At 41.2% G+C, this 18,329-nt stretch overlaps 1 protein-coding gene across 2 annotated transcripts in view; it reads right to left on the bottom strand.

Annotated features, from left to right (window-relative positions):
• Positions 1-887: 887 nt before the first annotated feature.
• SYT14 (synaptotagmin 14) overlaps positions 888-18,329 on the bottom strand; it is a 118,636-nt gene continuing 101,194 nt past the window's right edge. The window contains exons 6-8 of one of the 2 annotated variants that reach the window (XM_080917878.1): positions 5,774-5,963; positions 2,874-2,930; positions 888-1,659 (exon numbers count right to left, since the gene is read on the bottom strand). In XM_080917878.1, coding sequence (XP_080774004.1) covers positions 1,346-1,659; positions 2,874-2,930; positions 5,774-5,963 — 561 coding nt within the window. In that variant the 3' untranslated portion in view covers positions 888-1,345. The remainder of the gene's footprint in view (positions 1,660-2,873; positions 2,931-5,773; positions 5,964-18,329) is intronic. The other variant, XM_080917877.1, reaches the window with a different exon arrangement.

Below are 18,329 nucleotides of genomic sequence, written 5' to 3'. Positions count from 1 at the left end.
GACAGCTTTTTACTAGCTGGTAAATAGTATGCTTTTGTCTAGTTTAACTAGAAATGAGAAAGAGCAAAAAGAAAAAAATTTCATGTATATAAAACAGTCTCTAATAAAGTAAATGTGTTAATTTTTGGTAAGAAGGAAAATTAAAAAGAAAATAGTTTACACTATTTCCAGTTGACCTGTAGCTTCTAAATCTGAAAACGAGACAGGAAATGCTAGCAGAATGGAGGCCAGCACAGTGCATGGCCTTACTTCCTGCAGAGTAGGGCAAGGCCATGGGACTGCCAAGGAGCTTCTCACCTATGAGTGCTGGAGGCCAAACTTGCAACTACGCTTCCCAGCTGTGTAAGCAGGTCAACTTGCATGAAAGGCACAGGGTGACATCATGCTGAAGACATCACAAAACACAGCACAAGTCACTAGAGCACGTGGGATCTCAGAATGACTTTAAATGGAGTAAAACTGAGAACCACAAAGACATGGGAGTGAGGAAGGACTCCAGGAGCTTCTGCTTTGAAGGCTACTGTCTTACTCCTGTTGGAGACTAGACACTCGGAACAGATGGTCACATGTCCCTTTGTTTTCCAATTTCAACAGCTATCTACCGTGTCTGCGCATCTGTAAAGACTGACCACCGAAAGCAATTCCAAATGACAGCTCTGCCCTATCATTTCCTACACTGGAACACACAGTACACAAGGGGCTTGAACATAAAGTTATGAAGTTCTGCAGTACCATCATAAAGGTTTGCAAGGGACCATAGGGGCATGGTCTCTTTGGATCAGGGAAAAAAAAAAGGTGGTAAAGAAATAAACTTCAAACAAACCAACTTAAACTATCCTTCAGGGAATTTTGCACTTGGGTTAGTGCTCTAGAGGAAGGGTGAGGCACAGAGAGAGAGAGAGCATATCTGAACTGAAACGATCATTAACGTGAGCAAACCTTCGCCTTGAGACTGCTCACTGAGATCCACCCAAGGCTGAGCGCCGGAACGCCTTATGGCGGGCAGCACGTGGTGATGACATATACTGCCACAATGGAAACTCTGGTTTTAAAGTCACAATCTCCTCGGGATTCCTAGTTCTTTCAACTAAGAAAATCAAGTTCAAATAAAAAGTATGCGATTCAGTTTCTGGAGGGCTGCTTAACATTAAGGACACAAGTTTCCTGGTTTCTCATGTGAGCTTGCTCTACAGAGACAAAACCTCCTTCCCCACAGCTCAGCACTGGACAGTCGCCCATTGATGGTTGGGTGTTGTGATTGGGTGCTGAAGAGGACTCTCGAGGGAACAGCTCCTCTGCAGGTGATCGGGATACCACGGCAGTGCTGGGCTGGCAGCCATCTTCTTCAGGACTCCAGCAGTGCGTGCCACCTGCACACTTGCTGTCCCGTGGACTCCTTCATTGCACTCCAGTGTCTGAGCTCCTCCTCCCCAGAGCTGTTCAGACCTAAGGAGACCCAGCCTATCATCTCCTTCCTTTTCATGCTGCCCTTGTTATACACGGACAGTATCAGAGTCACGTCAGAAAGCTGAAACAAGGCCACTTGAAAAACAAAGGTTTCCTTGTACACCGGGTTTGGCTGCCCTCTGCGGGTGGATGTCTTGCATTTGGACATCTCTTGGCCCATGGAATTCAGCAGTGTTAACTTAACATATGTATCTGAAGAAAGAAAAACCAACACACCACAAATATCATTTGAAACAAACTGACAGTTTTCTTGTGATAAATGCCAAGGTCAGGTAGTTACACTTTATAAGGATATGGTGTATACCATGTTGATGGAAACTCGACTAACTCAATTTTGATGTAAATGCTTACTAAATACATAGCAAGTACAGAGAATGCTAGGTAGGCTGAAGATACTTGTTTTTTTCTAGGAATGGAATTTAAAGGTATACCTCATAATCCTTCCTTCCCCTCCCACCCCTCACTGTCCTCCCACAACCTCCCCTGCCCATCAACACCCTATTCCCTCCACTAAGCGGGACACCATAGCATTAATAGACACTTAGCAAGCTCAATTAGCCACAACACTACAGCATTCCACTGTGTTCTTAGAGAGTAGGAATAAACAAACAAACAGAAATGAAGGCAGATGGCGAGGAGGAAAGGAGGGAGACAAGAATGCAAAGGTGACATTGAAACAGCTTAAGATGAAATGTCAGAAAAAATCTCTGCATGGATGTGGTTTTTACATATATATAGAAACATCTAAGGGTCCCAATGAAGCCAAATGCCTTAAGGGGTCAACATTTAGCAAACCAAGTAAAAGTTTCTTCTGGTTTCATGCAAGAGTACATTTAATGTGCTTTTGGGGAGGGTAAGTTAAATACTATTGGGTTTCTTTCAGGCATCATTTAATGTAAAATTTTAAGAATAATATTTAAATTATATATATTCATCAATTACAAAAGCCACTGATAGGATGTTAGAGTGGACGAAGTGAAATGTGAACACTTCAAGGCCTTTTATATGGGACATATATCCTCACTTCAATAGACTTCAAGTCTGTTAGACTCATGCAAATGATCTCAGCATGTTGATCCATCATGTGTACTTCATATCAAAATTTCAATTAATTTCAAAGACAATTGCAATGGTCTCATGAAACATGTATTTCTATGATAAATCAAAATACAAAGAAATAAAAAGTAACTTGTATTTTAAAAAGTTTTGCTTATTTGTTGATATTCTGAATACCATCATCCATAGTCAGAGATAAAGTCTAAGTTAGTTTTATTTAAAATGTCACAGATAAAAATGTGCATTGTTTTGGAAACCAACATGGTGGACAGTCTCACTGCTGGCAAGTTTTAGGGCATTTTGTTTTTGCATGAAAAGACAACATCCAATTAGCCTCTACAGGAACTCACCTCGGATTATATAAACCTGTCCACCTATCAAGTGTTTTAGACAACAGAACAGTCCATCTGACAACAGGGGGTGGAAAGCAGTAAAAGAAATAATGACCAGATGTCAATCGTTGGGTGAAAGAGGGTCAAAGGTCAGAATTAAAGAGGAAACACTGCACTTGAGTGGAAAAACATAAAACTTTAGCATTTTAATCCAGGCAGAGGGTTGTTTTGTAAATTTCATGGAATGAAAAATTTACCACTGTTGTGTAATCTTAAACAAAAATTACACCATTTTAAGAGGGGGATATATTTATAATGGTATCTTCTTCATCTAAAGCACATTGAAATATAGAATCATGCAAATTATCAGACTATATAAGATCAAATACAATCACTATAGGATCACTATTATTGTGCTACATTTTAATTTTACCCATGCAATATTTAGTATTTGAAATATTCTGATTAGTTCCAATATAATCAAGAATTCAGTTATGTAAAATAAAATACAACTATCAGAATACGTGCTTTTGAGTATTGCTCCTGATTTGTGGGGGGAACTTGTGGTTTACAACAGTTCATGGCTTAGACCCTAAGTATCAATGAAGGGCTGTAATTTTCAATTTAGGACATAATGGTACAATTGTCTTAAATTTTACTTTGCAGATATCTTACATATCATTTATAAATGCTTTACCTTCATATCATTATTTTAAAAGTTGGCTTTATTTATATATTAGTGAGTTCCCAGCTAACAACAGTAATCAAGCCGAGGTTGAAGATCTAATTCTAAACTAATGGCAACTACTGTCACCCTTTTCTCCGAAGGTCAGACTCCACGACATATGCATCCATCGGTCCTCACATGTTCACCATATGTAACCTTGCCCTCTGCTCGTTTTCATCCTGACTCCTTGTTCTCTCTTGTACATCACCGTATCATTTCACTCTGCTATGCTTTGATATGTGTCCAATTAAATATCTGTCAAAAATTATTGAGCTGCCAGCTAAAGTCAGCCAGTGCTGCCACTGTGACCCCAAGCTGTGCTCTGTCTTTAGCTGGTGCCGATTGTGACCCCAGGCTCTGTCTGTTCTGTCTCCTGCTGCAGTGTGACCCCAGGATCTGTCTGCTCTTCCTCCTGCTGCAGTGTGACCCCAGGATCTGTCTGCTCTTCCTCCTGCTGCAGTGTGACCCTAGGCACAGCTCTGCCTCCTGCTGCAGCGCCACACTGTCTTTATGTCTGTGACTTATGGCAAGACGTGAACACCTGTGGCTGTCATGGCCTCATGAGCTCATGTGTCTTCACTAGCAAATCTTGTTCAGGTTCTCTCTAGCCCTCCATGTAGAGATTCTCGTGTGTGTGGATGAAGAGAATCAAATGAGACTCTCCAGCCCGTTTACTCTCAGAATGTTCTTTTACACATTCAGTTTTCTATTTGAAATGAGAAACTGGATGGTACTAATTCCACTTTTATGTACCTTGTCAGGTCTGATTCTCACAATTATCCTGTAAGACCTTAACTCTACCTATTAAGAAACAGATTTGTGGGGTCAGGTCATTTATCTATGGGGATTTTCTTCTCTTTAGATTTTTCTTTTTAACAATCTCATTATTTTATGTGTATGGGTGTTTTGCCTACATGTAGTGTGTATTTGGTCTTGCAGAGGACATAAAATACATTGGATTCCCTGGAACTAGAGTTCTAGATGGTTGTGAGCTATTGTTTAGGATCCTGGGAATTGAACCTGAGTTCTCTGGAAGAATAGCTAGGGTTCTTTACTGCTGAGCTATCTCTGAGCCAGCTTTGCCTTTCAGACTTCTCAATTTAGGGATAGGTACATTCTACGATGTATAAAGCAAATTTCCCAAAATTTCTTGCTACAAACCTAGTATCTTTTTATGATGTTTCACCTGCATTGATAATGAATTTTATGGCATTCAAAAGCAAAGTTAACATAAAGGATAGAAAATGTTTCCCTCTGTGCGTGGCATTCTAAGTAAGAGTGTATTAAAGTCTTTGGAAAATATGTAAACAAATTTAGGCTATTTATTATTTACATTTTTTTTTCAAAGTTTAATTTACAGAAATACAGAGAAGTTGTTCTGTTCCCCATTTAGGTCTGGCTCACAACCATCAACAGTTCTGGAGTTGGGTAGGGACAATTTTTCAGCAACCCCCAAACTTGCTCTCATCCTCACTACACAGAAATGGTAGAGGAAAGGAGAGAGACAAATGGGCTTCACTTCCCTCTCACCTGTCACCAGTCATCTAGGGCAAAAGCTGTTCCGATTTTGTTTGTACTGGGAAGGGAGGGACAAGGCTAGCTAGCTCGTGGAATGATGTTTTTCATTTGCTTGTTTGTGTTTTTTGTGTAGGGTAGTAAGTTTTCCCTTTTTATGGTGCTGGTGATAAAACTCAGGGACTGTACACACTAAGTACGTGCTGTACCACTCAATTACATCTGTAGGCCCTATAATTTCAAAGGAGAACAAAATGTGAGGAAATACTTTCTTCGTGAGGTGTTAAGGATAAAAGAAGAGAAATACAGAAGTAGTTACATTAGTTCAGAGTGTTGCGCGCAGACAGAAAACAAAACATTAATCTTTAACTAACAAAAGCTCTATACTTTTCTGTTAACACTGTGAAGAGTAGTTACTTTTCTTCTGGCATTAAAAGATAATGGCTATGATAGGGATAATTTATTCTGCAGACACCATGAAAAATTAAAATTCCTGTCACCATACAATTAATATTTTGGGTTTCATATTTTCCTCTTCCCAAATGACTGGAAATAGAAAACATGAAACAGACTGGCTGATGATTCAGTGTTTCATTGTGGTTGGTTAAGACTAAAAATGATGCGAGTCCCCTAAGTGCAGAAAACATTAAGATAAAAATAACTCTTTTTCACTCACTGGGTGGTCTGTTTGCTGCCAGGTTTTTGAAGTGGCTGCCTTTGATCACTTCTGCTGATAGTCTTCCAGTGGTGGCGTTGTAAAGGAGCCCAATGAGGATTTCTGGAACAGGGCCGTGCTCCAAAGACTGACAGGAGGAGGCACTGTCACCACAGGATACCTCAGACAAGCTCACCTGAGAGTCACAGCCCTGTAGAGCAAATATGAAATTGCTATAGTATTTTAGAAAACACAGACTATAAAGTGTATTGCTGGCTGGGTGTGGTGGGGCACACCTTTATCACCAGCACTCGGGTAGCAGAGGCGGGTGGACCTCTCTGGTCTACACAAGAAGCTGCAGGCCAGACAGAACTATAGAAGCTCTGTCGAAAATATCATCACCTCCAACTACTACAGCAGACAAACAAACAAAAAGCAGAAAAATGGCAATGATGTGTATCTAAATTACGTCACGAGAAAGACAAAGGTGGAGGTACACAACACACTCCCAAACATTCAATTACAAATGGTTTGTAGACATTTCAGTCAAGTAATAGACAGAGAAATTTTCATATTCCTGCATATTTGAGGACAAATCAAAGATGCTTATTTTTAAAGTCTATTTATTCATATCTATCTATCTGTCTGTCTGTCTGTCTGTCTGTCTATCTATCTATCTATCTATCTATCGCATATTTGTGCATGTCACACACAATTCGGTGTAGTCAGTGTGTATGTGAAAGTTAAAGGACAGCCAGCAGGGCTGGTTTCTTCCTCCAGCATGTGGGTCCCAGGGATTGAACTTAAATCCTCAGCATTGGCAACAAGTGTCTTTACAACAGAACCATCCCAAGAGCTCAAGCAATTTCTTCCACTTACATGTGGTAATGAGGTATTTTCTAAGGCTAAAAGACCATTTTCTAAAGAGTTATCAATCTCAAAACAAGGATGTGAATTTATTTACATTAAGCATCTCAGTTATATTCTTAAAGACAAAGATTGGCACATGTAGATAAATTAAAAAAAAAAAAACCTATCTGCCATTTTATGGCAATATCTAAAACAGAGAGGCAGAAAAGCAAACAAATTGTAGACTTTTCTAGGTATACAATAACCAAAGGAAAACTGTTGTAGCTATGTGTCCGTTTCCTTGGAGACAGGAGGTGAAGAAGTGCACTCAACAGTGATGACGCATTCAGCTTCTAGGAAACTGAAAAGTCTCAAACTCATGTGCACCTTAGGGAGAAACAGATGCTCGCCAGGGGCATAGCAGCACATTTCCCTCAGGGACGGAGTGGGTGAGCAGGAGAGGATGTGGGAGACGTACACATCACAGGGCACAGCCAACGGCAGTGGGGCAGAGGCTTCCTTACAGTCATGAACAAGTAACAGAAAAGTTCAGATGAGGAAATTTCCATAGTGTGTGTTTTGATCAAATACAAACTAGAGAGGAATGACAGACCTATAATATATTTGAATACGTTCTAAGTGATTCTTGAGAAACTAAATAGTAATGAGGGTAAGATAATAAACTAAAATCAAAAAGACTAACAAAAAAAAAAAAAAGCCCAATAAGAGAGCAAGAGAGAACACACTGCATGTTCTACACATCATGAATACATAAGAGGGCAGCACAAACAACTCCCAACAAATCTGAAACTTGGATGAAATGGACATACTCAAAGAATGCCAGCTAACGGAAGAGACACTAGTAGAAACAGCATATCCCAACCATCTTACTTAAGACTCACCCTGCAATTTAAATAATAAAATAAAATAAAAACACAAAACAAGACATTTTTTAGCTGGGATAGCTTCCTTTGTGAATTTTAACTGGTGATAATCCTCTTCCCCAAACACTTTCAGACAGTCAAAAGGAAACAGTTTTAACCCCACCTGTGTTAGGACTCTAAAACACCCTTAGAATCAAAGCTAAGGAAAGACATAAAAAGGGCACAAATCACAGGAGTCATTCACTCATCCACCTAGATTTGTAGTTCCTAAAGAAACTGTCGTCAAACCAGTTCATCAACACACAACATAACTACACTTTACAAAAATATCTGCATGGGGTGAGGTGGGGAGCTGGGGGTGGGAAATGGAGCTAGAGCACACGCGAGGCACTAGGTTCAGTCTCCAGTACCACATAAACTAGGTGTGGTGGCACATACCTGTAATCTCAGCACTCAGGGGGTGGAGGCAGGAAGATGAGAAAAGGTCAAGACCACTCCTGTTTACACGGAGAGCTCCAGGCCATCCTGGCATACATGAGTCCTGATCTCAAAATATTTCATAATTTGTTTCCCCTTTGAAACTGTTAACCATTCCTAATTTCTGTCACTACTCAGTATGTTAGAAATCACAGGCAGTGAAGGTCCTAGCCTTAATAAATAGCAACAAAGTAGATTAAAGCCATCATAATTTAAGTGGAGTGAGTAAGCCTGTCCAGTATACAAATGTACAAATTCATCACAGAAGAACTGCAGTTGCACGGAAGGTGAAATTTGAAAAACTAAAAAACACTGCACATACATCAGCAACACACCTGAAAACAAAATTTATAAAAAAGGAGCGTTTATAGACATAGGCATGGTGGCTCATGCTTGCACCTCAGCACTGCAGAGAAGGTTGGAGGAGGGGTTCTTTCAAGTTTCAAACGCCCTTGGTTGGCAGAGTGAGTTCTGCACTAGCCAAGACTACACCTTGAGATCTTGTATCAAACAAAAGAAAACATGCAAAAGCATTAGCTACAGCCTAAAACATACCATATCCAGGATGAACATAATGAGCGGCATGCTAGCCTGCACCACATCGAAAGGAAACATGGGCACTGGCCAAGCAAATGAAAAGAGCTCTACGCTCACTGAGCATGTTAGAGGGCTGTCTGGCAGCATCCTCCCTGATATCTTTGCTTCTTCCTAACATCATTAGTTCAGACCCAGAGGTAACAGTAAACACACTGGCTAAAAGAATATCTAGTTTGGTGTGGACACAGAGAAGGGAAACCACTGTCTTCCTCTGGTGGGAGTATAAGCAGATACCACTTTTAAGAATGTCGGAGATGCATGCCCCATGGTTTTACAGCCCCACTCCTGCATACATACCCACTGAGATACAAGTTAGTGCCACCAAGAGGCAAGAAGGAATAATGCCAGGGAGGCACTCCTCACCCCAGACCACAATTGCAGTACAGACAGTGTGGGTTTTTGGTAAGCTCATACGGTGGTGTACGTCACAGCAGTAAAAATAATTATGACATTACAAGCATGACTCTGAAATATTGGCCCAGAAGGTCACTTGCTCACATAAACTGCACGTACAACAAGCCCAAAGCAAACAACTCGGAGGACATCCAGCTAACAGACTCATGCTTTGGAAGTATGGCGGGTGGTAATACAGTGAGGAGAAGCCAGTGATTCATATACATGTAAGGCATAATTAATCCCAGAGGGTATGATGGATGGTCCCAGGGCAATGGCTTTATTTTTATTTTACCTGTATATACTTGTGATAAATGGGTGGTATCATTTCTGCTTTTTACCCTTTTCAAAGTGTACTGGGTTTCCATATGAAAAAAAGCCCTAGGAAAGGATTACTTGGTGTAAGGAAAAAACAAATATACATACACAATGGCAGAATAAATATTCAGAATGTTATTTGAAGATTCCCAAAGGAATCTCCTGAGTTAGAGCAGGAATAGAAGAAGGAAAGAATGAATGACATGGTAAAAGAAGACAGGAAGGTGGGAAGTTGAAGAGGAAGGGGGGAGGGAAGAGGAAAAGAGAAAGGCTACTTCTTATAACTAACAACATAATTAAAGGATTTTTATTGCTAGAGATGGCTCAGCAGGTAGTGGCTTCTGGGTGGGAACTCTGTTACCTAAGTTTAATTCATGGATCCTAGGAGGTGTCAGGTGAGAATGAGGTATGACAGTTATCCACTGATCACCAGACACTCACTGTGGCATACCCACACACATCTGTACACACACACACACACACACACACACACACAGACATGCACTGTGGTATACACAAACACACAAACACACAGAGTTACATCTTTTAACTTTAGAATTTTTTAATGTTTTAGATAAATCTTCAAGTTTAAATCTACTCTTGGTTATGCAAGCAGTAAAGAAAAACAAGCACATAGCTCAACTAATTGATCTAGCCTTCAGGAGGATAAAATATTATTTTTCAAATAAACCTCTAAATCACAGAGTAGGAGCCAAAAAAACCCCACATCGCTTGGTATGTTTTCCTGACAGTTGGGAGAGAAAATACAATCTTAGTTTCAATCAGGCGCTATCATCACTTCTGAAAATGGTGTCAAAAACATGCTTGGACACCCTTGCTGAATCTGTTACACTAGGCTGCTGTACCAGAAGCATCTGTTAGAACAAAATGTGAACCTACAGCTGCCTGTCAGCCCAGCCACACTATCGCCAGGAATGCTCTTGAGGGGGACAGACAGGTCTCTGTGTGTTACTGCTGTAAGAACACCTATTGCCAAGCGACAGGAAGTGCTGAGATCCTCTATGATTACGTCCTATCCATTCAGCCATGGTGTAACACAGGACCTCTTAGGTCGTAGACAAGGCTGTCCTCTAAGGGCTCATTCTTCAGTCCACCTTGGAGAACGTACGGCCTCTGTGTAAGAGGGAGCAGCACAGAGAGTGGAAGGACAAGGGCAGACTGCACACTGCTGCTCCTTCTCTACTCCACCTTTGGCAATCTCTGCAGACCTTGTCGGGAATTCAGAACAGGGCTCGCCTAGGTGCCAGTAACTCAAGTGATTAGCCCAGAGCCAGATAAATCTGAACCTTAATTAAGCTGGTGTAATTGAGTGGTACCATAGTCAAACACCCCCCCATCTTGCATTACACTTTATTTCAACGTTTCCTCTTCTTCATGAAGTCTTTTTGCCAGAGGGTGAAGGATTATTATCAGTTCTGAGAAAAAAAAATCTCAAAATTTCAGACAGACTAGTGAACTCTATACAGCATTAATTTTATCCAGGATCAATGCCCATTAATGGTGCCTTAATTAATAGGTCTAAGTTAAGCAAACAGCTAGGACTACCATTTGATGAACAAGTTCCTACAGCATATCAGGCTTTCCATTGGTTCTAAGCAGATTCTAGCTTACTTGTAACCATATTCAAATTTCTAAACTTGAAGCTGAACTGTATAATAATTACTGTAAATCTGAATAATCTGTTGAATGTAGCCCCACTGTGGCTGGAAGACAGCATTCAGATTCTAATTTTACTTATATACAAAAAAAAAAAACAAAAAACAAAAAAAAAAAAACACTTTTCATTATACAGAAAAATGGGTGATGGGAGCACAGAGGGCACTGCCAAGTGAGACAAGGGTGTCGCTTGTGACAGCCAGAGGTGACTTCAGGAGCGACCAGGCTGAATCTGCTAAACACCCAAAAAAGCTACAGTGTAGTGAGGAGAGCAGCTGCAGAGTTTAAGCCTGAGCCGGGTTGGAAGCCAGTGTGCCTAAAACTGGGTGGTGGTGGTGCTGCTGGTGTAATTCAGGTTTCAAGTGACCAAACGCTCAGATTGAAGAAACTCAGCAGGGCAAGGGAACGAACTGGCTCGGGCAGGACAAGTGTGTACAGAGGAGCTTCAGGCAGTCTCTGGTCCAGGCTTTGGCCTGCATCACAGGACCCAGCTCCCTCCTTTCTTTCTCAGACTTGCCTCCTACACTTGGCTTCATTTTCAGGCTCTCCCTATTGGCCAGATGGTTTCTAGAAGTTCTGTGAGTTGTGAGAAAGCGAACAGCTTCCAGAGGGCTCCAGAACTGCACAACTAGTTAGGGCCAGGAAGAGATTGGAAGAAAGTCTGTGTTGAGGGTTGAAGATGGCCCGGGCTAAAAACTTATGCAGGAGTTTAAACTCCAGTGTTACAAATTAATGTATAACCTGACTGTCTTGTTTAGAGGTGGTTACAGACGGTCATCTGGTCAAACTCTCAAGACTGAATCCTAGTAGCTTTGTAAGGAGAGGAAAGACACCATCCACACCCCCCCCCAATACACAAACTTGTACTATGATTTACTGCAGCCAAAGGGGTAGGGAATCATAGAGCCTGACCCAGATGGGTTTTTACCCATCCAAGCAAGAAGAAAAGATGGAACAGAGCCTGGTGGCTCAGGACTGTCACCCCAGCTTCTCAAGAGGCCGAAGCAGAAGAATGGCAAGTTCAAGGTCTCTGAGCTACAGAGTGAGGCCAATCCTTGCCTGGGTAGCTTAGACTCAATCTTAAATGGTGGCACACACTGTAATCTCAGCACTCTACAAGTGTGGACCACACATTGGGCTTTTCTTTATATAAATAATTTAATAGCAAACATGGGTATAATATTGTTAGAAGCACACTGAACAAGATGAACAATGTTTTTGTTTTTTATTGTAAGTATTCTGAACTTCTGCTGTGCCTTATTCTCTGACTCAGGGTTAACTAAAAAATGCTTATCATTTGTGTGTCAAGAAACATAGATCTGGGTAGGAAGTGGCTGCTACCTCATCTCCTCTACTCTCCAATTGTATGTTAGCTTTATGATACAGTTCTCGGCACACACGATCCATGCCCAGGTGAACTGCTCCTACTATATGGGGTATTCCTCCCCAAGATATATATGGCAACTTCTCTGTCTACTCCAGGTCTTATCCTGACCTTCCACTTAAACAGAATCTTGTCCTACATGACTTTCCTGTAGATTCCTTCCCCTAGTACTTTCCAAATGCTTTCACACCACAACCAACTAAAATATTGTTCCAGGTCCTCTCCCTTCCCTACAGCTGCATCTCATGCAGAATAAAGTTCCTTTCTCATTAATGTGTACCAACAGCCTAGAACATCTGGCAAATATGCTGTGCACTTTAGAGGTATCTGCTGAACAATTTTCTGATTTTATTACAATATGGTCAAAGGATAAAGTTTTTATGATAGCAGTTTATGATATTTGTGGAGAATTCCCTTGTGGTATAGCATATGGCTGGCTTTTATGAATGTTCTGTGTGTATTTTAAAAAAGCACATATTTTAATATCATTGGACAGAGGTTGGACAAGTATACATTAAGTTGGATCTGTTCTGTTGCCGAAATCATCTGTGTCCTTCTTCATGCTTTACTGCTTAGCCTACCTCTGCTTCGATAGACTTTTCTATACATTTAACATATAGCATATGTCTTTTGACTCACCACTGCCTCTATTCCATATCTTCCTTTGAACTCAATATATTCCTTACAAATGCATGCTCTGGTCATTATTTGAGCCAAGGTCTATGAGTAGAGGGTCTCTTGGTTGCCTAGAAATATCTGGAGTTTCCACTCCATGTTGAATGATCATTCAGATGACATGAGGATGGAGGCTTCTAATCACTCTGTGCCTCTGCATAGCCTCTACCTTCCCTGGATCTGCTGAGAAGCCTGTGGGAGTAACTGCAGCTTCCTCATATATTCCCTGTGCTCAGTTGGTATTATTTCCCTTCTGTCTTTGGCGTTGTATTCTTTGACTGTAGTTTTCCTGGGTGTGTAACAATTTAAATATTCCCATGTGGGGCCATGTTTTGTTCACCTGATGGTCTGTCCATTTACATGTCTTATTTCTCATTCTGGAGTTCTACTTGGAAAATATGCTCAGCATTTTCAAATTCCTTTAGCCTTAAAATGTACTTTTCACTTTCTGTGTGTGTGTGTGTGTGTGTTTCCATACACAAAAACTGCAGTATTTACGTGGAGGTTATAATTCAACCCTGGCACCTATTCTGGTTGTTCACTTTAAGTCAGGGTATCTTCCCATGCTATAAAAGAGAGCCCATGCCTGATACTGCCTAGATGGCCAGGAACCAGAGTCTAGATAGCTCAGAGACCTAGGATAGAACCAAACAGAATAGAAAAAAAAAAGTCAAGGAAATTATTCCTAAAAACATTGTTTTATCACTTAGATTGGTTCCTAGTATAATTGTTATCAGAAGGGCTCCATCCAGCAATTGATGGGAGGCAGAGACCCACAGTCAAACAGGAGGCAAAGCTCAGGGAGTCCTGCTGAAAAGTGAGAGGAAGAATGTTAGGAACAAGGGTCAAGGACACCACAAGAAAACCCACAGAATAAGCTAAGCAGGGCTCAAAGGACTCAGAGACAATCAGGGAGCCTGCATGGGTCTGAATTCCTTCTTCTGTGTATATGTTATGGTTGTCTAGCTTAGTGTTTTTGTTGGACTCCTAACAGCTGGAGTGGGGGCTGCCTCTGACTCTTGGGCCAACTGTTGGGACCCTTGTCCTCCTATTGGCTTGCTTCATTCACCCAGCCTTAAGATGAGGGTGTTGATGTTGATATGCAGGTGAGGGCAGGCACAAGATAAGGCAAGGTCTGTGACTGGACAGTAAAAAAGGCAGAGACAGAGTTTTTGACAGGACAGAGAGATGGGAGATGGAAGAAGCAAGATAGAAGAAGCCAAGATGGAGGAGGAAGAATTTGCTCCATCTCTGTGTGGTTCTAAATAGCCACGGGTAGCTATGATTATCTTATAAGGGATGGATTATTATATGGCAATTTGTCTTATGTAGGTTGAGTAGATTATATCATATCAACTGGCTCTGAGTTTATTATGTGGACATAATGTGGAGTGAGAATTTACAGATATAAATCTGATTAAAGAATTACAAGCCTCTAGAGTTTCAATTTTGTCAGGCTACTGGGAATTGTAACCACAGGGGGCGGTTGGAGGGAATGTGAGCACAGTTTGCAGTAGAGAGTTGCAGGAGGGTGGCCACTGCTGGAGGCAGAGAGCCAGCCAGGAGAGGGCGGCCACTGCTGGGACCAGAGTAGCTGGCAACAGACTGCAATGGAAATTGGGAACTTAGCGAGTCGGATGGAGAAGTTTTGAGAGCTCTGGGCCAGAGTCTGCTAAGAGATGAAAATACCCTGCCATTGCCACATGTTCCTATGATGCCAGTGATAGCAAGGGTTGGCGTTTTTTTTTTTTTTTTTTTTTTTTTTTTTTTTATATTGTTTACCACTACATGAGGGGATGTGTCTAGTCTCATTGCAACTTGATATGCCATGTTTGGTTGATATCCCTGGGAGGCCTTCTCTTTTCTGAAGGGAAAGGAGTGAATCTAGGTAAGAGAGAAGATGGTAGGGAAGGACTGGGAGGAAAGGAAGGAAGGCAAACTCCAGTTAAAATAATATATGAGAGAAAAGTAGGTACAAAAGCAAAGAAGACTGGGTATGGTGGCACACACCTTTAATCCCAGCACTTGGGAGGAAGAGGCAGGTGGATGTCTTGAGTTTGAGACAAGCCTGGTCTACAAAGAGAGTCCAGGATAGCCAGAGCTCTTTTACACAGAGAAATTCTGTCTTGAAAAACCAATAGGAGGAAGAGGAGAAGGAGGAAGAGTAGGAAGAGGTCTCTTTTTCACTGCTGTGTACACTGGCTATCCACTATTTCTACTTCCCGTATCACTGTTGGAGCGCTAGGGATCTGGACTCAATCAAGTTCACATGCTTACAGAGCAGCACTTTTTCCATCTGACTGGGCTTCTGCTTGGTCACTGGTTGAGTCTTCTGGGAAGTGCTGAGTGCCAAAACATGGTCTTACTATAGGGTTAGGGTCCTGGACTTGACTTCCTGGTGCATCATATTCCTGAAAAATGAAAAGTTTCCTTTCTTAGACTTGCAACACTGGCTGAGCTGCTAGTTTTTACAGTTCTATCCTCCAGAAGAGACCTCTGGCCACAATGGAAGGTGAGCTTATTCAAACTGGTCATTGGGTCTTATATACTGGGGTACAACTGATTATTCCTATATAGGTCATTGTGTTCTTTTCAAAATAATTCTTAAAAGATTTATTTATAATTGTGTGTGTGTATCTGTCTGTCTGTATATATGAATGTAGGTACCTTAAACTGAAACTATGGGGGGGTTGTGAGCCACCTGATGTGGTTTCTGGAAGCTAAACTTGGGTTCCCTGTGAGAGCAGTGTGTACTGTTAACTGCTAAGTCAAATCTCTGGCCTCCAGGTTGGTATATTTTCAAGGCACAGAATGTTTCTATGAACAAGTGTTTCAAATGAAATTATTTGAATCTGTGTTTTAAGCACGCTTTTATTATTAGAAACATTATTTATGCTTTAGATGATGCTATTACCCATAACTGTACTCTCTGGACTCTACTGGGTTTTATTTTTAAAACATGACTTTAGCTATTTAAAATAGAAGACAAACACGATATGGGCCATGAGTGGATGAGAGGAGAGGCAGCATTGTGTCGGGAGTAAATGTGGAGTCAGGTTTCTCAGCCTGCCTGCTGCACACTGGGATGCTAGTGTGCAATTAGCATCTCCACGCTTCAGTTTACCCGAGAGGTGTGGAGCAGCTGCACCTACTACTGCCCTTTGCACGGCACCACTTGCCAACACATTACAAAGCAGCAAAACATTTGTTTGTATCATGGAGTCAGCATGCTATCCTCTCCTGACACTTACCTAATTAAAGAATTATTTGGAGACTGAGGAATAACAAACTGAAGTTATCAATTGCAACCCACCAGTGCAAACCAGGATTTCCTCTAAGGAAACCAAAGAAGTAGACAGAAGAGAATATCAGTGGCGCAGTGGCACTAAGGTGTCTACCCACAGGTGTGCAATGGCAGGCTCCCACGCATGGGGAGAGGGACTAAGGTTCAATTTCCTCATAGGTAAATGCAAGGCAGCCATCGTACTTCCTGAAAGAGTTTTCTTAATTTTTTTTGTTTGTTTAAAGCAAGCCCATTATTTCTGGCGTTTAATATACGTACTATAAATATTTCTTTTAGTAAATATCACTTTATCTGCTTAATATAGTTGTATTGTAAATCATATCTCATTTCACACAAAGGGGTTCTATGCTTCAAAATGCCCCTACCGCAGGACCTATAAACCTTTTTCTGAATGGTCAAATGACCAAAACTTAAATATCCTAAGATCGTGCTGCCCCCTGTTGATCTAGTCTCCTTAAAATACTTAAAAGCCTTCTGTGAAGGGAACATTTTTGTTTCTTAGTCTTATAGGTAAGTAATCATAGATGATCATAATAAAAAAATGTAGATGGTAAAATACTGAATGCAGCCCTAGACAGAATACAGTATATTCCAAGATAGTAAATGCAAACCCCAGGATGGTGAGAACAGAGGACTTAACCATCCTCTTCCACAGAAGCCTAAAGTTGCTATTTAAAGTAATGCTGACACCTGCTGGAAAGTTCACCCATCCTTAGGCCCAACTCTACACTGATCAGTTCTCAATTCTTCTACTGATTTGACAGTACCTAGATCTTGAGCTCCCCATATTAGAAGAACACTATTTTGGGTGTTTCAGAATGTTAAAACAGTATTTTCCATGCATTAGCTCTCTACCTTGGGCATCCTCTTTTAGTCTCACACAATTGACCAAACAGAGGTAGGGAAATTTTCCTCTAGGGATCATTTTTAAAAAACAAACACACTAGATGGTGGTGGTACACACCATTAATCCCAGCACTTGGGAGACAGAGGCAGGTTCTCTGAGTTGGAGGCCAGTCTGGTCTACAAAGCAAGTTCAAGGACAGGCAATGAATGCTGCACAGAGAAACCTATGTCAAAAAAAGAAGAAGAAGAAGAAGAAGAAGAAGAAGAAGAAGAAGAAGAAGAAGAAGAAGAAGAAGAAGAAGAAGAAGAAGAAGAAGAAGAGAAGGAAGGAAGGAAGGAAGCAAACAGGTTTATTTAACCTACTTTTCATTAGTTAAACCCACTGGAGTACAGCATCACACAAATTCTGTGTCCCCTGGCCTGTATAGAAACATTGCTTCAGAATTTGGTGTGAATTCTCACAAGACCCAGATCATTTCCCCAGATCACGTGGCTTGGCCTGCTTTCCCACCAATGGTCACTGTGCTGCTGTTTATATATATATATATATATATATATATATCAGTACATCTCTTTCCCATGTAGAACTGGCTTTCATCTCTAGCAGAAACCTTAAATTTTAAGAACAGCTGTGTGCTTTCTTTGGTTCCACTGCTGAGCACCACAGCCTTCCAGGCATGTACACCATTTAGAAGTCCTGTTCTTGGCATGCCTACACATGTCCAAGATGGTGGATAGGGTCTAGAAAATATCTTACAGCCAGGTGTGGTGACATAAACCTACAATTCTAGCATTTGGGAGACTGAGACAGAAGGATTGTGTGTTTGAGGCCTCAATGACAATATCCCAAAACGTGAACACAGGTATCACAAAAATCTTTAGCAGGTTTAACTTAGTGAGGAGAACTTAGGAGCAACTCCACCTAATATGGAGTCCTCCCACTGAGAGCATCTGCCTTCTGAGATTCTAGCTTCTTGCTATCATAAAGTGGAAATCGTTGCTACTCTCTTGCCCAGTTCTAATACTTGAGAGGCAACAGATGGGGTTGTCACTGTAACAGATTGGCATCATAGCACCATAGTTATCTTTGCCCCATTCTATGCTCCTTGCTTACCACACTACGCATCTTGCCATTGGTCCGTGTGGAGGAAGTCGGGTGTGGGGAGTTTAGAA

The sequence above is a fragment of the Micromys minutus genome (assembly GCF_963924665.1).
Source record: "Micromys minutus genome assembly, chromosome: 1".
Taxonomy (NCBI): Eukaryota; Metazoa; Chordata; class Mammalia; order Rodentia; family Muridae; genus Micromys; species Micromys minutus.
Note: the sequence above shows the minus strand (reverse complement) of the source record. Positions and strands in the feature narration are given on the sequence as shown.